Here is a 24,576-nt window from a genome sequence, read left to right as displayed (position 1 = left end):
GCTAATGGCGTTATGAATAAATATGAACTTGTCTTTTAAGTTAGACACTTCAACTAGGCTATGTAAACACAAGCTTGTCTAGTGGATCAGGACATATATTAGTGAGATTGCCTTTTAGGACCTGTCATGATTGGACATATACAAGAATCTGAAAACTAAAGCTAAAATCATGTGTGTGCAAACTTCATTATAAAAATATATATTTTTTCCCCTGCACTTGAGGTTTCTGCACTGGAGATTTCTACTTTGTCGACTGCCTGGCTTCTCGTGGTCTCCCAGCTCCAGGGACTGCATAACAGGGTCACACAAAGACCAAAGTTAACATTGCTCATAACCATAAGTGTCTAATATTGGACACCAGGAGCTGGGAGGGAGTGGGTGAGGCTAAGCATTTGGCAATTGCCAAATTTTAAGACAACTTTGAGTGTCAGACACGAGTCCTAAATGAGGATACAAAGATAATGGTTTCAATAGTAAGCCTGTGCAAGTGAATATTCCAATTCTTGTATAACTCCAATAACTTATTGCTAACAGCCTGAGAATACTAGATTACTTTTTGGTAAGGGGTCCATTATTTATATAGTCAGTTATGTTATGTGTGCCATGTTAACAGATAAACCAGCCTTTGTTGTAGCAAGTGCACTGGGGTCTGTTCAATTGTGATTTCAAGCTTATGTATAAAACACATACACAATTAACATTTCTAAAGCTTTTTTGTTTCTGTTCAGGAATCCTCTTACAGAATAAAACATTATCAGGATACAGATAGGGATTCAGTTTGGTTGATTTTTTTCAAGTAAGAAATAAAATAGAAAATTAAATTTAAAAAAGCAAACACAATGAAATTAGCTTGTGCTGTATCTTGTGCTCTTATGTAACAGTCTACGTCCTACTACCTGGGAAGAGTCCTACTGCCTGGGGGAAGTAGCTATCGTAGTAAAGGGAAAAAAAAGGTGAAATCAGTATTAACTTCATTTTCAAATATGCCTCCAATACATATTTGTTTTGCCATATTGCTCAATCTTGCCACCTAGTGGTAGAAAGCCATTATCCTTTATTGTAGCAAGACCCTCTTAGGATGCTTTTCAGCATTAGTAAGGATCCAGAAGTATCTTGATTTAATCTTGTCCTTCACACACAATCTCCTTGAATCCAGATAAAGTTTGATTTAATGACTTGGTTCGAAATAAGTTTTTTTTTTTCTTTTTTGCTTCCTTCTTTTTTTAAGGCTATGGGATGGAAAAGAACCAGTTTTGTAACAGCATAAAAAACAAAAAATAGGTTTTCACAGTTCCGAGTTATTTTCTACTCTCAAGAGTCTCCTGCAATGTTGCACCATTTTGGCTTTGGCGTGCCTACAGCTGTGAAGCAAGGACTGAAGCTGCAGCCTCAAGCAAGGAACTTCCATCACTCGCGGGCTGGTTCAGCACAGACGGTTTCAGGTGCAGATTGCAAGCCAGAGACAGCAAGAATGTGGCATTTAATGGTCTGGAGAAATCTCCACCACAGTCATTAATGTGTCAAATGCTGGAGCCTTCAGCTTTCAAACAGTGGATGCTTAAGATTCAAGGCATGCAGATACAGTACCAGTGCTATAAATTATGAATCTCCTCAGTGCAGGAATGCACTATACCAACAAAGACACATTGACTTCTTCTCTTGTGTCCTGGGCTGCTTCTCATGTTTTTTTTTTTCTGCAGAGACAGGGCTAAACTCTGCTGACCTGCTCTCATTGCAGCATACGGGCATTTCCATCCTGTGCAATACCCTGAGGGTCTGGAGCTGTGTATGAGAAGTTCCTGAACTCATCCTGATTAATCATTGGGATCAACCGCTCATCGATGGGGGTTAATACTGCTTCCTCTTTAATGAACTCTGGGTCGAAGTTGCTCACATCCTCCCTGGTTTTCTGTACAATAGAATAAGAAACAATTATCGCACAGTCAAATCATTGAAGAATAGTTTACTCAGCAACATAGGTCACTGACGTTTCCTGAGATGTTAAGTACCCACTTCAGCTCCAGAAGATTTTACCCCTTCCCTGACCAGGCCATTTTGTGTTATTCGGCACTGTGCTACTTTAACTCACGATTGCGTGGACATGCAACATTCTACCCAAACAAAATGTATATCATCTTTTTCACACAAATAGAGCTTTCTTTTGGTGGTATTTGATCACCACTGGATTTTTTAATTTTTTTTTTCGATATAAGCAAATAAAATACTGAAAATATTGAAAAAATATATATATTTTTTACTTTCTGCTATAAAACATATCAAATGAAAAAAAAAAACTTATTTCTTCATAAATCTTGGCCAAAATGTATGCAGCTACATGTTTTTGATGAAAAAAAAAAAAAAAATCACCATAAATGTATATTGATTGATTTGCATGAAAGTTAAAGCACCTACAAACTATGGGATATATACTGGAATCTTTATCTTTTAATACTACTAATGGCAGCGATCACCAACTTTTAATGGGACTGTTATTTTGTGGCGGAATGTGATATTGTGGCGGACAATCTGACTCTGATGGGGGGGAACTGGCTGGGAAGGGGTTAACATCTAGGTCAATCAAGAAGTTAAATATGTGCCTATGTGTAATGTGTGTAAAGTGTGCTGCTTACACTAACCGATCGCTCCCTTCATATAGAGCTCTGGGCTGTGATTGCTCACAGCTGATTAGGAGGTCCCAGCCATGAACCATTGGCCGAGACATGTTGACAGGCTTCAGCTGTGTACAATCACAGTGGGAGTCGAGCAGGGGGCGTACATGCGCGCTCCCATAACCCGGAAGTAGGTAGCGGCGTACGGGTAGGTCACTTTGTCTACAGTGACTGCTCATCTGCAGTACATTGCGGGCAGGCGGTTGCTAAGTGGGTAAACGAGGACTCAGAGTTAAAGGTCTGCATTGGCTTAAAGGATAAGTCCAGTCAAAACTTAAACACTAAATCTGTTCTGCGCCACATTCTAAACCAAATCTATCTAACCTGGCTGTAAAGCAAAAATCACTGTACTTACCTATTCTGCAGTTGGTCCGGTTCCATGCTGAGCTGTCAACGGCAGCTTCAGCATGGAGGCGGGTGCAGGAGAAGGCAGCCAACAACAGAAGGCCCCATTATAGCTCTATGGGTGACGTCACTTCCCATTTATTTCACAGCCGTTGTTGGTCCTCTCCTGCACACAGCTTCTGTCGCTGGAGACCAGACCAGATCGGGTGAGGAAAAGGCAAGTACAGCGATTTTTGCTTTACAAGGTTAGATAGATTAGTCTTAGAATGTGGAACAGGCAAGGTTTACCGTTAATTAGGTTTTAGGATTAGGTTTTCTAAAAGGTCTACCTAGAACCCTGACCCTATTAACATAGCCCTGCCTTCCACAAAATTATAGTCACCTCTGCCATTCCTATGCTTCTTTGTATCTGTAGCTACATCACAATCCAAACTTGCATAGGTAACTTAGGGTACATTGTCAGATAGGTCACCGACTGGCAGGAAAAAAAATCCCATACAGCGGAAAGGACATTGTTGAGTTGATTTACTAACCGATTGGGCTGCTCACGTTGCAAGGGAATTTTCCCTTGGCTTAGTGACACACTCACATTGCAAAGAATGCCCAATCATGTGCAAGGAAAAAAAAAAGTATTTTTGCTTGCACATGATTGGATGATGGAAGCCTCATTCACTAAGCGAAGGGTAAAAGTTGCCGAATACAAATCCTCTTGCACAGCGAACAGCCTTTTTACCTTTAGTAAACAACCTCAGCATGTCTGCAATAAAATGCCTGCCTGTTTGCACAAATTTTAAAGTTCCACTTTAGCAAAAGCATATGCAGGCTTTTTATAGAAGTTATTTATTAGGGAAGCACTATAAAAGCCTGCAAATGCTTTTGATAAAGTGGAACTTTACATAAAATATGTGCAAACAGGCAGGCTTTTGACTGTAGAAGGTTATTTTACTAAAGGCAAATAGGCTGTTCACTTTGCAAGGAAATTATACTCTGCAAGGGAATTACCCATAGCTTAGTGAATGGTGTTCAAGCAAAAATACTTAATTGTTTTTTTGATTTTTTTTTCCCCTTGCATGTGAATGGGTATTCTTTGCAAAGTGAGTGAGTTCGTCAGTAAGCTGAGGGAAAAGTCCCTTGCAAAGTGAACAGCCTTTTTACCTAGTAAAACAACATCAGTACGTCTCTCACTCTTGCAATAAAATGCCTGCCTGTTTGCACATATTTTAAGTTCAACTTAAGCAAATGCATATGCAGGCATTTTATAGTGCTCATTCTGAAGCAGTGCAGTTGATTTATAGACAATACTAACCTTGAAAGATTACTTTTAAGTTGTTTACAAAGAGCCATTGTTGTTTAAAACCTATACTGTTCTGCTAAATAACCCCACAGTTGGGCGGATGGATGGGTGGAAAGACAGACTGCTGCTCGGGAGCTGGCTGCTTGACACCGCTTGGATATTACAAACCAATAGAAGTTAGGTCTATGTTACCCAAGCAATCCAGACAATAGTGATAGAGGGGAGCTCTCACACACGATTTAACTTTTTATTATGGACACCATTTAACACCCCTGTTATGCAGTCACTCCCTCACTAGCTGGAACAGCGAGATGCTGCTCCCCTGCTAGCAAGTGGCATTCCCCAGTATTCTGGGCAAGCGAGGATGGGATTCCATGAAGATGAGTAGAAACCTCTTCTCTGTGCTTTTGGCAACAGAAGAATCGCCTGGGTGACATGGCCCTTAGGGTGTGATGAAGAATGCCTTCTACTTTTCATTTGCTCTACGAGTAAACAGTGTCTGGGTCTAAGAGATTGGAAAGGTCTGTCAGTCTCAGATCTAATATAAAAGGGCCCCAGGGGTCCTTGTGCATCTGCACAAATGGGATGTCCACTTCTTGACTGACAGTTGCCTCCCTGGACCCATGCATAATTAACAAATGTGAGTCTGTAAATCTTTGGATTAGATATGAAATGAATAAAGAATAGCGCTGGAGAAAGCAAGGATACTCTAAATGTAGAGAACCAAGAAATGCCATGCTAATAACCTTAACAGAAAATCATAAATGAGCACCCAGCACAGCAGAGGACAGTCTGTATACAAAAATGAAAACAATATGTGAGGCGCTAATATAACACTAGTGACTGAAAAATAAACGGCATAAAATCACAAACAATAAATGGTTGATAATAAATATCAATGAGTGTTATTGCCAGAAAAAAATTGGATTTTTGACTTACCGTAAAATCCATTTCTCAAATGTTCATTGACCAACACAGCTCCTGGTATTCATAACCAGTAGATTATACTGCCCCCTACAGGAGTAGGACACTAGGCAGACACTAGGCAGCAAAAAAATATCGCTACACCCATGGGCAGTCCCAGGGGGTATATTTCCTCTCTCTGCTATAGGCACTCAGATTTGTAACAAGCAGAGTCAGGAGAATAATAACTCCACAAAGGGGTCGGTGCAGGTCAATGAACATGGAAATGGATTTTACGGTCAAATCAAAAATCCCATATTCTCTTTCGTTCATTGATGGACAGAGCTCCTGGTATTCATAACCATTGGGTTGTCCCAAAGCAGTGTTAAACTAAGGGGTGGGAACAACCAAAAAAATACCAAGGCTAAACATTAGCCAACCAGGCAACAGGGGCTCAACCAAACAACCGGAGCCCACAATGCACCCTCAAAGAGAATTAGGTTCTCTTAAACAGCAGCCTGCAAAAACTTGCAGCCAAAGGAAGCATCGGCAGATGCCAACACATCCACTTTGTAAAAAGTGTGCACCAACGACCAGGTGGCTGCCTTGCAAACCTGCGTCACTGACGCCTGACGGAAGGCCCAGGAGGCATTAAGCGCCCTAGTAGAGTGCGCCTTGACAGGGAAAGGAGGATCTGACCCCTGATGGAATAGGCCTGAACCACTGTCTGTCTGATCCATCTGGAAATAGTTGCAGAGGAAGTGGACAACCCTTTCCAAGGCCCATTCGTGAGCACAAATAGAGAGTCTGACTTCCTGAAAGACTCCGTAACTGCCAGGTACACCCTAATTGCCCGGACCACATTCAAGGCATGCAAGGCAATTTCCTTCAGATGTTTAGGCCTGGGACACAGGGAAGGCAACACAATGTCTTCATTCAAATGAAAGTAATAGACAGCCTTAGGAAGGAATGACAGACAGAGACGAAGAGCTATCTTATCCCTGTGAATCCCCAGGTAAGGTAAATGACAGGATAACACTGCCAGTTCAGACTCCCTGCACGCAGAGGTGATAGCCACTAAAAAGGCCACCTTCTGGGACAACGCAAGCAGGGGAATCTACCAAATATTTCCAAAAGGAGGCTTTTGCAGAGCTGAAAGCACCAAATTAGGATCCCAAGGCGGCAAAGGAGCCCGCACTGGAGGAACCAAATATCTGATACCCTGAGGAAAGGTACGAACCAGAGTGTGTATGGCCAAAGGTCATTGGAAGAAGACCGCCAAGGCCAACACCTGGCCCTTGATAGTACTCAAGGCCAATTTCTGTTCAACACCCCCGAAGGAAGGTTTAGATCCGAGCCACTGAGAAGGAGCGAGAAGGAACCCCAACTGACTCACGCCACGCAATGTACACCTTCCATGTACGATGGTAGATCTTGGTGAGAAGAGCTGTCCCTCTGGTTTGATCCACCCCCCTGCACCTGCATAGGTTTAGTTTTAGGATAGGTGTCCTTATCAACTCTCATCTGGAGGACTTGTGTATCTGGAGCGTTAGATGAATGATTGGGGTGTATACAGTTCGCCAATTTTGTAATCCTCCACGTCTCTAAAGTATTTTTTCTGTTTCTTATTCCTCTGATCTCTCTCTCTTCCTTCTCCAGATGATTTTGGAGATTGAACAAGAAGGAATTATATTCATTGGGGTTTTTAAACAGGATAAGTTTATCCTTAAGATCTTTAATTTCCTTATCTATAAAAGTTAATCTACTCCTTTTTTGTTAGTGATCAGGAAGTTCAAAAATGTAGTATCTGCTTCATTAAAATATTTGAACCAAGAGTCTTCGATCTAAATCTCCTTGTTTTTATAAAATCGCAATGACAAGAATGATCTCATAACCCAGATGACGTTCTAGTAGACAAAACACGTCGGGTCGAGCTCCGTTTGTGCCATAGCGTATCCTTGCTGTCTACAGAATACAAAAGAGAAAGTGCTTTTCTAGCCACCTAATTGTAAGTGTTCTTAACCTTTAATAAACCTCTTTATTGTATGGTTTTACACTATGTGGAAGCTTTTTGTCTTTATTCCTTTCCCATTCATTGAGCTTAACTGGAGAAGATTTTATCCATTCTTAACTGTGATTCTGTGGATCCCCTATTGAGCTGATCCCATTGAGGGTGGATGTGGAGCATTCCATATGTGGAGAGTAGAGTGGAATGTGGTGGGAGAGATTTCAGCTACCTTTTCCCCTTCCCTACTAGGTGTATATACACCACAGCCTCTGTTGACCCAATAAGTATATGCTAAACTGGGTCCACTTCTTCCATAAAGCCTCTTTGAAGTTGGTGGTGGTTGATTTATTCACAGTGTTATTCAGCATTCCCTTGAAGATTCACGTTTATACACCAGCTTGGACTTTTTATTTCATGGACCTTTTTCTTTTCTATACACATACTTCAAAAATAGTGTCACGGTACACTCAAAATGTACCACTGTACGGTTATGTAGTTCACTTTATTATATGCACTATGTTTTATCACTTATATAGTTACACTATATTTTTGTGGCAATAACAGTCATTGATATTTATCATCAACCATTTATTTGTGATTTTATGCACATTTATTTTTCATTTACTAGTGTTATATTAGAGCCGCACATATTCTTTTAATTTAAGGATACTCTAAAGCATTCTATAAATAATGTTCACTATATGTCCAAAACAAAGCCTGTCAATTTATAGTTCCATAAAAAAGGCGACTTAGCAGAGGCAGCACACTGTAGAGAAAAGCTGAGACTCTGAAGAGATACAACAGGAAAATACAATGGGGCTCCAAACTAAGCGCAGTATTAAAGTGTTACTAAACACAGGAGGAGCCTTCATTCACTATAACTGCCTCCCACAGTACACAGAAGATGGAAATGCCATTATTTTAGTAAATATAAACTGCTAAATGCCTTTTCTCATCAACAGTATATAGTAGTCTTGTGACTTCTTACAGTGTCTGGTTAAAGCTTGCAGGAGGATTTTTATTCTCCCCTGATTGTCCTATGAGGCTGCAGGACCCCTGACCCTCTGTCTGGACAGTCTTGATTGGTCTTGTGCTGATCACATGCACTCTCCCAAGAGAAAAAAAAAAACTTTGCACACGCTCAGTTTTGGTGTGTATTGCTAGAGTGCCCCTCAAGGCTCTATTTTATCAGCAGATGGAAGAAGGGGAGGATAAGAGAAGACCGGATCAAACAGCCCTTTTAGACAATGTGGAGGATTAACTCCTTAGGTTCCACAGTGAGTATAACAAGCATGCTTTACTGCATATACAGATTGATTTTACTGCTGTGTGTTTAGTAACACTTTAACCACTTAAGCCCCGGAGGATTTGGCTGCTGAAAGACCAGGGGGTATTTTGCAATTCGGCACTGTGTGACTTTAACGGACAATTGCGCGGTCGTGCGACGCTGTACCTAAACGAATTTGACGTCCTTTTTTTCCCACAAACAGAGCTTTCTTTTGGTGGTATTTGATCACCTGTGCGATTTTTTGATCATTCGCTATAAACAAAAAAAGAGCGTCAATTTTGCGAAAATAACAATATTTTTCACATTTTTTTATATGAAATTCCCCCCCCAAAAATTTAAAAATCAATATTTTTTAAAATTTTCGGCCAATTCGTTTTATGCTACATATGTTTGGTAAAAAAAAAAATTGCAAAAAGCGTATTTTGATTGGTTTGCGCAAAAGTTATCGCGTTTACTAACAAAGGGAAAGATTTTTGTTGGTTTTTTTTTTTTTAACGCGTAATGGCGGCGATCTGCGTTTTTTTTTTGCGGTTCTGCGACATTGGGACGGACAGATCGGACCCTTGACTGACATTTTTGACACTTTTGGGGTTACCAGTGACATTTCTACAGTAATCAGTGCTATATATATGCACTGTTACTGTAAAATTACACTGGCAGTGAAGGGGTTAACTTTATTTGAGAGGGAGGGGCTGTGTGTGTCCCTAATGGCGTAATTCTAACTGTGATTGGCTGTGGCTTGAGCTGTAGGAACAATGATCAACGGTCCTACATAGTAGAACCGTATGATCATTGTTTCTACACAGGGGAGATTGACAGGTGGCTTGTTTACATTAGCCGCCTGCCTTTCTCCCTCTCCCCCGACGATCGCTGAGTGACCGACGGACATCGGGTCCGCCGGTCACACGCGCGGGGGGGGGGGGGGGGGGTCCGTGCCCGCTCCCCAGAGCCTCACAGGCTAGTGACGTACCGATACGTCACTCTGCCTGTGAGGGGCTGACCGCCGCAGTTTATGTACTTGCGGCGGTCGGCAAGTGGTTAAGATCACCTTTGTTTATTAAAAACTACAATGAGAAACTCATATTTATGTAGAAACAGGTATGTCAAATAGTCGGTGGCAGAATGTAAAAGATTTCCCATGGTCAGGTGTGGCACTCATGCTACACAGTTAGCAAGGAGTAGCGGGTGGAAGCCAAGGTAACCAGTGTGGAATGCAGATGGTGCTGGACCAGAAGTGTCATCTTTACAAGCTATGTAGTGTAAGTAACTCACCTAACCAGGACTTACATGGAGACCGTCTACATCAGTGATTCTCAAACTGTGTGCCGCAGCACGAGAGATTTGCAGGTGTGCGGTGGGATATTTTGGGGAGCCGTCAGTAAAGACGGCAGTCTGCAAGTGTTGGAGCTCAGCGTGACACGCAGCGCCCTCTGGAAAGTGGATCACCGGGAGGAAATGACAACGCGTTATCATAGCATGCAGGGCCGGATTAAGAGCATCATGGTCTTGGTGCTGAGGATTTTGAAGGGCCTTAAGGGCCGTGCCTTGGCATGCACCCAGAGGAGGAAGGGTGCAGCCATGCATGCCTAATTCAACATGGGATGCTGTCTCTGAAGCCCATAAACACATCCATGCATCGGCAACTGTCCCTCCTTGTCAGGCCTTCGCGCTGTGTGGGGAGGTTCTGAGGGTGCTGCCTGGGGAAGCGAGCATAGAAGCCAGACTTCTGTGTTTACAAGTGACAGAAGAGCGGTCACAGTGAATATGGCCAACCCGGGGCCTATATAAAAGGTAGGGGCCTGGAGCTGCAGCTCCAATAGCCCCTACGTTAATCTGGCCCTGATAGCATGCATGATAGTCCATAGAGAGGCTGCAACGGTCCTTTCTCCAGCTCTCCGAGAGCGTGAGCCCTGTACCTGTGTACCAACTTTACCAGCACCATGGAAGCACCTTCTATGTATGATGTATCTGTATACTTCTTCCGCAATGTGAGTTGATTCTTTTAATTAATAAATGATGTGAGATACTACTACAGAATCTTAGGGGCGCCTGTCCCCTTTTCTCTTTTGTCTACACCAGAGATTCGTGATTTTGGAGTTTGGATTTTAAGCACTGACTGAAATCAAATCAAAAGGGAGAGACTTCTTAAAATCGATGATGAAATGCGTGCTTGTTTGTCGACTTTGGAGCCTCACTTCAAACGGATTTGCTTTCAAAAGCAGGCCCATCCTTCACATTAAATTTAAATATACATGTAAAAACAAACAAGTTCTTCACCACAAAAATTGTCAAATCTTTTCAGGTCTGCCGCGAACATTTTTAGATCTTTTTGGTGCGTGGCAAGACAAAAAAGTTTCTGCCACAGACTATTAGACAGGTCTGTTTACTTTTACACAAATTTGAGTTGCTCATTGTCATTTTTAAAAACTAAGGTGATTTTATTACTGCACTTAGTTTGGAGCCCACTTGCGTTTCCATTTGGTCAAGATATGGCCTCTACTTTCTGAGCTGTGGAATCTACTGTAAATTTACCAAAACGCAGTAAATTGGAATACGTACAATTCTGGGCCTGAATGGAGGCTCAATTTCTTTTTTGTTGAGTCTGTCCCAGTTAATGTCTTTGAAAAACGGGTGCCAAAGGATGGCTTTCTCTCCCCCCAAGGCCAGACTTCCAAGGCGCTTACTGGGCTTCTTCTTCATGAACTAAAAAGAGGGAGAAGTATGCAATTAGTAAACTTTACAGAGATCTTCCAAACTCTACATGCATAAAGTAATAATCATGATTAGTAATGATGACTGTAATGATCAGTGTCTTTTTCCAGCCACTCTAGCTCCTTCCAGGTATTAATATTATCTATATCACAACAAATCATAGAAAATGAATAAAAAGTGGTAGCCTCTCCTAATGTCTAAAGCAGGTGTGCAGATCCAAGAACTTAGCACAGAGATCTCACCGTTCGAGTCCCTGACAAATGAATGAATAATTTTTACTGCAGAAAATTGGACAAGTGTGAACTGGTCCTAACAGCTGTGTAAAGAAAAACGTATCTGAATCAACCTAAGCCGTGCCCTATCTACGTATCACACATGCTTTGTATGGAACATTTTCTGGGTTCTCTTGTACTGTGTGGGGTTAAAAGGCATTGTCTAGAGTTGCTCTTCCAGTTTTATTTATCAGGTGGAAAATATTGCAGCTCCTACAGGCCCACAGTACCTTATAATAAATGTGATCCTGTGCACATTTAATCTACTTTTCTACTTTAGCTTCACCTGGCAGCTACAGTAAATCCACAGTTAAAATGCATATAGGAGAATCAGCTTAAGCAAGCCATAGATGATGCGATTTTCTTTCTTAACACCAGGAGTTGCAGGAAACACAATTGCCCTGATAGGGGAATCCCTCCCGCGGTGCTATTGTGTTTTCCCGGCGGAGAACATAGTAATTACTGCTAGCAACTATAGCCACCGGTAATAATCGTATATAAAAATCTGACATGCTGGTTGTACCCAAGTCGAACCATGGATCAACTTGGGTACAATCGGGCTGCTCGTAGATGATTAGAATCTCAGCCGGTGCCTGCTGAACTAGCCGAGTTTCGAACAATCTATGGCTGGCTTTACTGTCATAGGTTTTATATTCCTGTTCATCTAGTCCAGACAATTAATATAGTCAGGTTCCCTCCCTGCTCCCAGGATGTAAAGCTGGAAATAGATGGATCTTTGCTTTATGTTCTGCCAAAAAAGAAAAAGTAAAAAGATTTCTCCACCAACAGACGCAAGATGATTTGAAGATTCCTTCTGCTGTCAGAATACTCTGATCAGTGGCTGCAGCTGCTGATCAAGAAATTCTATCCAATATACTCATTCAATGGAAGCTAATCATTAGATCGACTTCTATCGACCAGGAGTGGCCACACAGCTTGAAATTCAGCCAGTCCATGCTGAACTGGTTGAATATCAATCCATCTATGGCCAGCTTAAAGCGTTACCCCAATGCTTCATATTCCTGATATGTTGCTCCAATATGTCCCCCACATGCTTGTATGCATGCCTGACAACGTTAGGCCTGCTCCTAATGAGACGACGGATGGTGTCCTGGGGTATTTCCTCCCAGATCTCCACCAGGGCATCACTGAGCTCCTAAACAGACTGAGGTGCAACCTGGCAACATTGGATGGACCGAAACATAATCTCCCAGAGGTTTTCTATTGGATTTAGGTCAGATGAGCATGGGGGCCATTCAATGGTATCAATTCCTTCATCCTCCAAGAACTCTCTGTATACTCTTGCCACATGAGGCTGGGCAGTGGACCAGGAGAAACCCAGGACCCACTGCACCAGAGTAGGGTCTGTCAATAGGTCCAAGTATTTCAACCCAATACCTAATGGCAGTCAGGGTGCCATTGTCTAGCCTGTAGAGGTCTGTGCGGCCCTCCACCAAAAGGTTCATGCTAAACAATGATACAGGCAGCATATCGTTCTCCACGGCATCCCCAGACCCTTTCACGTGCTCAGGATGAACCTGCTCTTATCTCTGAAAAGCACAGGGTGCCAGTGGCAGACCTGACAATGCTGCTGTTCAATGGCAAAGGCCAATCGAGCTCCATGGTGCCAGGCAGTGAGCACAGAGCCCATTAGAGGATGTCGGGCCCTGGGGCCACCCTTATGAAGTCGGTTTCTGATTGTTTGGTTAGAGACATTCACACCAGTGGCCTGCTGGAAGTCATTTTGTAGGGTTCTGGCAGTGCTCATCCTGTTCCTCTGTGCACAAAGGAGCAGATACCGGTCATGCAAGGCCTTAAGGACCTTCTATACCCTGTCCAGCTGCCTGTCTCCTGGAATCTCCTCTATGCTCTTGATACTGTGCTGGGAGACACAGCAAACCTTCCGGCAATGGCACGTATTGATGTGCCATCCTGGAGGAGTTGGACTGCCTGTGCAACCTCTATAGGGTTCAGGTATCGCCTCATGCTTCCAGTAGTGACACTGACCCTAGCCAAATGCAAAACTATTGAAAAACAGACAGAAAAGATGAGTAGGGAAAAAAATGTCAGTGGCCTCCACCTGTAAAACCATTCCCATTTTGGAGGTCTTATCATCGTTGCCCATCTAGTGCACCTGTTCTTTATATTAACACCAAAGTAGCTGAAACATATTAACAACCCCCTTTGCTACTAAGTGACAAGATCAACATCCCAGAAGCTTAATTGACTTGATGCTATTCTCTGATTAAAAAGTGCTCCTTTTTTTTGAGCAGTGTATTTTTAAACTGAATGGGTTGTTTTAGGTGATCATTTACTATCACTTTAAAGCGGTTGTATAGTGCAAAAAACAAAAAAACAAAAACAAAAAACCCTGCAAGACAAAGGCATAATGAGCTCGTATGCATCGCATACTAGCTCATTATGAAAGACTTACCTAAAAACGAAGCCCCGACACGGACGCCCGGACACCGCTGTGGGACCTGTCATGCTCCCTCGGCGTCTCTTCCGGGTTCAGCGGCTCCGGCGCTGTGAGTGGCCAGAGCCTCGATGACGTCACTCCCGTGCATGCGCGCGGGAGTCACTTTTTCGGCAAGTGGCCGGCAAGGAACTCTGAAGGTCCGCCGGACCTTCAGAGCGCATGCGCCGCTAGTGTCAGCGGCTGCATGCAGGGCAAATATCTCCTAAACCGTGCAGGTTTAACAGATATTAATTGTACCTATAATAAGGCTTACCTGTAGGTAAAAGTAAAAACATTGAGTATACTACCACTTTAACTGGACAGTAAAGAGGCAGCAACACCATGATGAGGTCATCTCTATGCTCTTGACTAAGCATACTCTTTGTTAGCACATGTGCATGCAGGACACTTGATTGGCCCCGGGTACTGACCCTTTCTTCCCCAGTCGGAGTACAGAGAATTACAAGAGGCAGAAATCAAGTCAAATGCAGGTCTTTATATTGTTTGCATTTTAAATACATCTAATATTTGTTTTGATAATTTAATAATTGTAACCATTGTTTTTAAATAAATGCCTAGAATTCAGCTTTAATGCTTTCATTATTTGAATCGTTCATCATTTTAAGTAAAATTTTCAGCACTTTGTGTAATTCTCCAGGCAGCAATCCAAAGCACTACTGTCTTGTCTCATGTGCCAGCTGAGTAGATATTTACAGCAGCTGTAGGTCTTTCTGTTGCTGACCTTCTAAAGGACATTGCTCCTCAAGTGTTTGGCTCCATCAATAATAGTTTAACAAGCCTGACAATTCCAGCCTGCATGATTCCTATCCACCATTAATCTTGGAACACAATATTTTTTTTAGTATTTCCTCAAGTCTCCAGCTTCTTGATAACCTCAACTGACGTCTAGTAGAGGTGAATCACTGTTTTGTGTTCAATTAAATGAAGCGTTTTTCCTTGCCAATTCATTGTCTGGTAGTTTATATCTTTTCATATCTATGTATGGTTTCTGTAATGCTGCTGCAATCGTGGGAATTTCCAAAAGCATCACAAACTCAATGACTTCTGAATCTGGCATCTTTTACATTTCCTAATGAATTTTTTTTTTTTTAACTAGGGTAAGTGGCGGTTCACATATATGCAATGCTGGACCCCTGCGAATCCACTGCGGGTTTCCGAATCGCATTAAACTCGCAGGCAGTTCACACTGCCATATGCAAACTGCTGGGGGTGTCAATACAAAGTTAACAACACTGCCAGATCAGTTTGCATATCGCAGTACTAACTGGAACGCTGGGCTGTGAAGGGGGTGGGAGAGGCTGGTTCAGACTCTCGTCGGATCGCTGAGAGGCTGAGCCAGGTGCCGATCCAGGATTCTAAGTGGATCCCGAATATATGGTCTACGTCAGCCAACAGCGGACTTTAGCTCAAAACAGGTCACAGGAGTGCAGAAAAAATTGTACTCCTTTGATCCATAGGAGAAGTGTTGCCCAAAAAGCTTTAACCACGCCATTAAACTCCAAACTAGATGCCAACCTCTAGCCAATTTTTAATTTGTTTGTAACAGAGCAGGGAGAGTTTAGAGCACCTGTCTATTTTTTTTTTTTCGCCATCTGTGTCCTCCTTGGTAGGATATCTCATTACTTACTTTCAGGAGAGGAAATAATACCAAATCTCCCTAATGAGAGACAGACAAAACACATTGATGGTAGAGTAAGGTCAGAACTTTTGATAATGACTATTGCTGTCTTGTTCTTGTGACAACCCTCATTTTTTGTATGGGTGTCCCAGGGAAAATTCCCCCAAAAAGCTCACAAAACAGAAATAAAAACCTGACAAATTGTTTAACTTTCTCCACTTCATTCAAAATTTGAAGACGTTGCTGGGGTAAGGCTTTTCCCTTTCCCCTAATCTCCCCAACTAACTTCACTTAATCTGTCAATAGAGGGTTCGAATCTTGGATAGTTCAGGAGTCACCAGCTGAAATTCGAACTATGTATGGGCAGGATGATTGTACCCAAATTATTTGGTTGACCTATTAACGTGGCTCAAGTCAGTCTGTTAGATTTTTCATGCAAGTATTGCCAGTACCTATAGCATCTAGCAACAATTACTGTGTGTTCTCCTGGCCAGAACTGCTCATTGAAACCCCCGAGAACACAATAGCTCCATGGGGGGGATTCCCCCCATCTTCATATTCAGTGTTGATAGGGGGAATCAATCGATTTTCTTTCCTGCAACCTGTGGCTGCAGGAAAGAAAATCACTCCATCTGTAGTCAGCTTTACCCCCTAAAACCAAACCTTGTTACTTAAAAGTAAACCCCCCTATTCCTAGATATCCAAACCAGGGAGCAGAAGCACCTAAACAAAGTAGGCCCTGCAACAAATACAACCTGTGCCTGACAACAAATGCCAAGAACTTGGGGTCTATTGGTAATGCAAACAGTGCAGTTCTTGTTTCTATAAGGCTACTCTGTGTATGAAACAAAAACTGTATGTGTTATCCATGGCAACAATTCTTGATTTTGTGTTTCTAGTGCATGAAAAGGAGACGCTAATATATTACAAGTGGTTAAGGCCGGAGAAGGATCCCAGCTATGCTGACTAAAGAATTCTTAAAAAAGTGTATTTTACGAACCTGTCTGTATATAACTAAAATGTCCTGTGTTCATCTCATTCAGACTGTCTGATGCCATTTCAGTTTGCCCTGGCGAGCCTCCAGCTGCAGAAATTCCACCTCACTATGGTGAATGCTGGTTCTGTTTGAGCTCCAACAGGTGGGGGAAAGTAAGTGAAACATTTACAAGTAGTTCCCGAAATTAAATAAAGTGGATATTTATGGCGTCGGTGCACAAAAAACCCACAATGTACTGGGAAAAAAAAGACAGCTTCAAATTTCTTTTTAAATTCTATTCAACCACAGCAGTGCCATAATTAGTCTAGCTGAAACCTGCAATCTCGGGACAGCAGCATGACCTCATGTGATCCAAACCTACTCACAAAGGATTGTGTTTAATATGTGGCATGATTTTCAGGGCTTGAAATTGTATTCTTCTGCTATAATAGTGTTAATCTAAAATGGGCATTCGGAATTGCACATAAAAATTGGAAGAAAAGAGGGTATAAGAGAATATTCTACCTTTGCAGGTTACTTTGCTTTATAAGGAACGACAAAAGCATGAGGAGACCCATATGCATGGGGGGTTATTGCTTAAAGTAGGCCATTAGCATGCAGGAAGGTCCTTTCTTCGCTTTCCCACTCATTCACCTAGGCAAGCATTTCAAAAACATTATAGGCATTTTAATGCTTGCTTACAGGTGAGTGATGTGGACCATGCCAACTCTAAGTAAACAAAAACCAAAAACAAAATTGTAATATTTTGCAACTTACCAATACAGAGATATGGTGGCTGCAATTATTTTAATTTTAAAGACTGGAGGCTGGACATGTTACCCCCTTGAGTTTTTTTATTATTTATTTTTATTATTTTGACCTAGTGATCCTGCTATTAACATGCTTCACTGTCTTAGGGTGAAGACACTCACCTTTCTTTATCTATTGAGCAGCAGCATTGCCAACTCAGGCTCTCCTAAACTGGACTACAAAGACCCCCCTCAGCATTACATAAAGAGGAGATTTTTATTAGTTCATAGAGGATAGCTTGAAAAGTTATTATGCGACATATCAGTTCAGTGCACAGAAGTGTAACTATTAACAGGATATGTAGCCACTCAATGAAGTTGCAGGAGAAACAGTTTAACCTTAAACTGTGTAAGGGGTTCTTAACTGTCAGAGTGGTAAGGATGTGAAACTCCCTTCCACAGTGGGTGGTGTCTCTGAGTATTATAGAAAATTAAAAAAGAATCGCAGATGGGAATCTTAGTGAACGCAATATACAGGGATATGGGAAATGGTATTATCATAAACACACACACAGGTTGAACTGGATGGACTGGTGTCTTTATTCAACCTTACCAACTATGTAACTAAGTTACAAGAACACAAGGTTCGCCTACTTACAAATACATTTCTGGTCTATAATTGTTATCATATGTGTATTTTAAATAATATAGACAGAATATCAACCAAAAATCCAGAAAAAATGCATGATACAAATGTTATAAACTGAGTTTCAGTTCAGTGAATGATTGAAGTATTTAATCCCCTACCAACCAACAATAATTCTGGCTCCCACAGACTGGCTACAGTATGTGCTCATGTGGTACACAGATTAGTTCAGTCCATTTAGGAAAGTGCTCCTAACAATAACTCGTGGGCAAGACCAAAGAGCTGTTAAATGATGCCAGGGACAAGATTGCAGACCTGCTCAAGGTTGCAATGAGTTAAAAAAAACATCAACAAGAAGCTTGGTGAGAAGGAGATAATTGTGGAGCTTTTATTCGCAAATCAAAGAAATACAAAATAACCGTCAATCGCCCTCGGTCTGGAGCTCCATGCAAGATTTCACCTCATGGTGTAAGGATGATCATGAGAAAAGAGGGGGATCAGCCCAGAACTACAAGGGAGGAGCTTGTGAATGATCCCAAGGCAGTTGGGACCACAGTCACCAAACAAACCATTGGTAACACAATATGCCGCCATGGATTGAAATCCTGCAGCACCCTCAAGATGTCCCTCCTCAAGAAGAAACATGTACAGGCCCATCTGAAGTTAGCCAATGAACATCTAATTTATTAAGAGGAGGATTGGGAGAAAGTGCTGTGGTCAGAGGAGACCAAAATTGAGCTCTTTGGCATTAACTCGACTCGCTGTGTTTGGAAGAATAAAAATGCTGACTATGACTCTAAAAACACCATCCCTACAGTCAAGTATGGAGGTGAAAACAGTTTCTCTGCTAAAGGTACAGGTCGACTTTGCCGCATTGAGGGGCCAATGGACGGGGCCATGAATTGTAAAATCTTGGATGAGTACCTTCTTCCCTCCGCCTGAACACTGAAGATGGGTCGTGGATTGTATGATATTGACCCAAAACATACCACCAGGAAGAAGCACATTAAGGTCACGGAGTGGCCTAGCCAATCTCCAGACCTTAATCCTATAGAAAATTTATGAAGGGAGCTGAAACTTCGAGTTGCCATGCAACAGCCAAGAAACTTTAAGGATTTAGAGAAGATCTATAAAGAAGAGTGGACCAAAATCCCTCCCGAGTTGTGTGCAAACCTGGTAACCAACTACAAGAAACGTCTTACACCTGTGCTTGCCAACAAGGGTTTCTCCACCAAGTACTAAGGGCTCTTTCACACGGAGCGGACCGCATTGCGATCCGCTCCGGCACTTTTTTTTTCTTTTCACGGAGCGGATGACGACATTTGTGTCATCCGCTCCGTATGTCCGCATATCATCCCATCCATTTGCGGATGATATACGGACATAATGTATGTCTATGGGCATTGCGGATGTCAGCGGATGACACCGCTGACATCCGAATTTGCATCCGTTCCGTTTTTTACACGGAACAAAAATAGGGTCCTGTTCCTTTCCAAAAAAATGGAACAGAACTGAAAGGACGAAAATCGGATGTCAGCGGGTGGTCATCCGCTGACATCCGCAATGCCATTGACATACATTATGTCCGTATATCATCCGCAAAAAAATAGGATGATATACGGACATGCGGAACGCCCGTGTGAAAGGGCCCTAAGTCTGGTTTTGCTTGAGGATGAAAAATGTACTGTATTTTTCTCACTGAACTGCAACTCAATTTATAACATAGCATTAAGTTGAAGGGAGTATCTCATGAGTCAGAGGTTGCTCCGTCCCTTTAAACTAGGTACAATAGAAGTATCTCCCATGGGACTTTATGGCAGCCAAAGAAGATTTTTTTGGAACAATGTTGTTAAAAGTAAAAACACTTTATTTATACACAAGATTAAAAATTGCATCTATACACCAAAGATGTGGGGTCTAGACACTGTACGGGGTAATGGCTTTGTTGGTCACCCTTAGATAGGTGACATTAGATTACTGTGTACAGTGTCTAAACCAGACATCTTTGGTGTATAGATGCAATTTTTAATCTTGTGTATAAAGTCCATAAAGTGGCATAAAGTCTCATGGGAGATACTTCCATTTCTTTGTAAGCAGACAAATTTACAAAACTTGCAAGGAATCAAATAATTATTTTCCCCACTGCAGCTATACAATTGAGATCAGATCTGGAGATCAGCCTTAAAAAAAAATAAGTTACATTTCACGCACCATAGACACCATCTTTAGGCCATTTGATTACCAGTTTAATCAGAAAGCATTTAAAATGCTGACAACTTTGGATCTATAATATGATTTAATTAACTATAATGCTGTGTATCTGACAACACTCTGCAAATAAATATTACTTAAGCTGATTTAGGAAGAAAATGATGCTTTCAGATAAACATTCTGGAACAGCAATGTACTGGTGAAGATCTGCATTCCAAAATTAGCTCGGAATTTGATGGATTCTCCCACAGGAAGTGAAGGAGACTAAGCAACAGGATGGAAATGTACACATTTACAGCATACTCCTGGGGTGAAGAAAAGCTACACAACATTTCCGCATCCACAGCTAAAATAAAGATCTGTGTACGAAGAGCAAGAAATCCCCATAGACAAAAATAACCCAGTCTGATATCTGCTTCTCAGAAACACTGGAGACCGCTGACTGACTTTATACAACTAAATGATAAAAGATGAGGAGACAGGCTTTGAACTTGTAATGTGACAATAATAAAGTGCCAGGGCTAAACAGCAAGTATATAGAATCCAAGAGGAAAAAAGAAAAACTCCCTCCTCCTATGTATTCTCTATACTGCATCACAATAAACAGGCTGCATGTTATGTGATTCCACTCCAACTCACAAACTATCGGCTGGCCACTGTGTCACCTGCTAATGCACCCAAGTGAAATTGTGAAATAAATAGGTGCGCTAAAACAATATAAGTATCCAAAAATATGAAAATCAGCAATGTGGATAACAGGTGTATGGTGTGTTCAAAAAAGTCCAACATATAAATCTTTAAATGTCCATAAATGATAAATCAAATAGGTGCTCAACAGCAAAGAAATATCTTCAACTTCAGTGTGATTAACACCCACCACCAGGTGAAATTCCTCCTTACCAGACGGAAAAATAAGGTGTGCACAAATTAACATATATGTTGATCACTGCAAATGTGAATGCTGCCAAACTCCACGTGAACCACCCAAAATGGTCCCTTACCGGATAATAAATGAAAAGCGCATATAGATGGACTTAGAATCCCCTTCCGCTTCCTCCGTATGTTATCTACACAGGGGTGCCTTTTCAATCAGCAGATGGAAAGCGTTGTGGTTCCACTAGTGTCCACTATTAGCTCCTTCACTCTTGACCTGTAGCTGGATAGGTATGTGACCAATGGGCCAGTAACCTCCGAGCACGGGGTGTAGGAAATAAAGTCGCAATAATGTGATACCTTCTAAACCAGTTTATTTAAAAGCAGTATTGCACTTACAGTTTAAGCAGTTCAAATCAGCATGTTATGTTTTTGTTCCGGAATTCCTAAGGATAGGCTCGTGTCCGGCTGCAGCACGGACCCCGAGCAGTCGTTCGTGACGGTAACGCCTCCTGACGCGTTACTTCCTATTGGACATCGACCGAGATAGGAGTGGTTTGCGTACCGTCACTTCCGCCTTTTGTACCTACGAACCCGATACATCACTTCCGGTGTCTGCACAGAATGTCTTGGACTTATCTTCTTATTTAAACGCAAGTAAAGGTGCATTCTAAATGTAAGATGGGTCACAGAGTCTTATTTTGGAACGGGAAGTCCCGATCTCTCACCAGATCGCTGGTATAATCAAAAATAGACTCCGTGATGGTACCGATCCAAATTGCCTTCGGTGACACCGGAAGTGTAAGTTCCTGTTTGCCTATACCTCACTTCAGAACATGTGTTTTGACGCCATTGATATAAATTATACAATAACACATCTACTAACTTCCTTAGATTAAAAACATCAACAATACTAGTGTAGACTCTTGTCTGTGTGATACAGATATTAGGAGTTACAATTGTGATGTGAGATATTAAAACATGTTCTGAAGTGAAATATAGGCAAACAGGAACTTCGATCACTAACACTTCCGGTGTCACTGAAGGCAATTTGGATCGGTACCATCACGGAGTCTATTTTTGATTATACCAGCGATCTGGTGAGAGATCGGGACTTCCCGTTCCAAAATAAGACTCTGTGACCCATCTTACATTTAGAATGCACCTTTACTTGCGTTTAAATAAGAAGATAAGTCCAAGACATTCTGTGCAGACACCGGAAGTGATGTATCGGGTTCGTAGGTACAAAAGGCGGAAGTGACGGTACGCAAACCAATCCTATCTCGGTCAATGTCCAATAGGAAGAAACGCGTCAGAGAGGAGGCGTTACCGTCACGAACGACTGCTCGGGGTCCGTGCTGCAGCCGGACACGAGCCTATCCTTAGGAATTCCGGAACAAAAACATACCATGCTGATTTGAACTGCTTAAACTGTAAGTGCAATACTGCTTTTAAATAAACTGGTTTAGAAGGTATCACACTATTGCGACTTTATTTCCTACACCCCGTGCTCGGAGGTTACTGGCCCATTGGTCACATACCTATCCAGCTACAGGTCAAGAGTGAAGGAGCTAATAGTGGACACTAGTGGAACCACAACGCTTTCCATCTGCTGATTGAAAAGGCACCCCTGTGTAGATAACATACGGAGGAAGTGGAAGGGGATTCTAAGTCCATCTATATGCACTTTTCATTTATTATCCGGTAAGGGACCATTTTGGGTGGTTCACGTGGAGTTTGGCAGCATTCACGTTTGCAGTGATCAACATATATGTTAATTTGTGCACACCTTATTTTTCCGTCTGGTAAGGAGGAATTTCACCTGGTGGTGGGTGTTAATCACACTGAAGTTGAAGATATTTCTTTGCTGTTGAGCACCTATTTGATTTATCATTTATGGACATTTAAAGATTTATATGTTGGACTTTTTTGAACACACCATACACCTGTTATCCACATTGCTGATTTGCATATTTTTGGATACTTATATTGTTTTAGCGCACCTATTTATTTCACCATTTTATATACATTTATTCAGGCACTGAATACAGGTAGCGGCTTTAACCAATCACAGTCAGCGCACCCTCACACACATACCCAAGTGAAATTACTTTCTGCAGCTTACAGTTTCTCTCTTGTGATCATGTTACACCATGTCGTTTTAATGAGCTGGTTAGAGCTCCCTCTAGTCAATAAATTACAAATCAATACATTTAATATAAGACAAATATGTAAAATGAAACAGGTAAAGTCTTATAACAAAATTACTTTAGTTGAAACTAAATAATTAAACCTACTTACAAATATAACTAATGGTACTATACTTCACCTTTAACTGGAACTGAACAACTACCAGCCTTGTAATGAAGGATTTTGGATTGGTATAGGTTAAAGCCTAACTTTGGGTATTCACTAAATTGTTAAAATGCCAATTTAATAAAGGACTGCGGTCCACGAGTCAGATGCAGACTTTTGCTTGCCGTTATTTGGCCCTTGTGGCACTATTCCTTCCACTGACACCAACAATGGGGCACTATTCCTTCCACTGACACCAATAAAGGGGCACTATTCCTTCCACAGACACCAACAATGGGGCACTATTCCTTCCACAGACACCAACAATGGGGCACTATTCCTTCCACAGACACCAACAATGGGGCACTATTCCTTCCACAGACACCAACAATGGGGCACTATTCCTCCCATTGACACCAACAATGGGGCACTATTCCTTCCACTGACACCAACAATGGGGCACTAGTCCTTCCACTGACACCAACAATGGGGCACTATTCCTTGCACTGACACCAACAATGGGGCACTATTCCTTCTACTGACACCAACAATGGGGCACTATTCCTTCTACTGACACCAACAATGGGGCACTAGTCCTTCCACTGACACCAACAATGGGGCACTATTCCTCCCACTGACACCAACAATGGGGCAATAGTCCTTCCACGGACACCAACAATGGGGCACTATTCCTCCCACTGACACCAACAATGGGGCAAAAGTCCTTCCACGGACACCACAATGGGGCACTATTCCTTCCACGGACACCAACAATGGGGCACTATTCCTTCCACTGACACCTACAATGGGCCACTATTCCTTCCACTGACACCAACAATGGGGCACTATTCCTTCCACTGACACCAACAATGGGGCACTATTCCTTCCACTGACACCAACAATGGGGCACTATTCCTTCTACTGACACCAACAATGGGGCACTATTCCTTCCAATGACACCAACAATGGGGCACTATTCCTTTCAAAGACACCAACAACGGGCACTATTCCTTTCAAAGACACCAACAATGGGGAATAACTCCTCCATTGATATAGATTATGGAAAACTATTCCTCCCACTGACACCAAAGATGGGGCACTATTCCCCCCACTGACACCAACAATGGGGAATAACTCCTCCCATTGATATAGATTATGGAAAACTATTCCTCCCACTGACACCAAAGATGGGGCACTATTCCCCCCACTAACACCAATAATGGTAGCCTCCTACTATC

The 24,576-nt window shown here is 42.0% G+C and overlaps 1 protein-coding gene across 1 annotated transcript in view; it reads right to left on the bottom strand.

The window, feature by feature from the left end:
• Positions 1–751: 751 nt before the first annotated feature.
• The window catches only part of PRKCH (protein kinase C eta), a 327,473-nt gene continuing 303,648 nt past the window's right edge, over positions 752–24,576 (bottom strand). Inside the window, exons 13-14 of the mRNA XM_082242620.1 lie at positions 11,067–11,210; positions 752–1,909 (exon numbers count right to left, since the gene is read on the bottom strand). Coding sequence (XP_082098746.1) covers positions 1,730–1,909; positions 11,067–11,210 — 324 coding nt within the window. The 3' untranslated portion in view covers positions 752–1,729. The remainder of the gene's footprint in view (positions 1,910–11,066; positions 11,211–24,576) is intronic.

Source organism: Pelophylax lessonae (assembly GCF_965119305.1).
Source record: "Pelophylax lessonae genome assembly, chromosome: 13".
NCBI lineage: Eukaryota > Metazoa > Chordata > Amphibia > Anura > Ranidae > Pelophylax > Pelophylax lessonae.
Note: the sequence above shows the minus strand (reverse complement) of the source record. Positions and strands in the feature narration are given on the sequence as shown.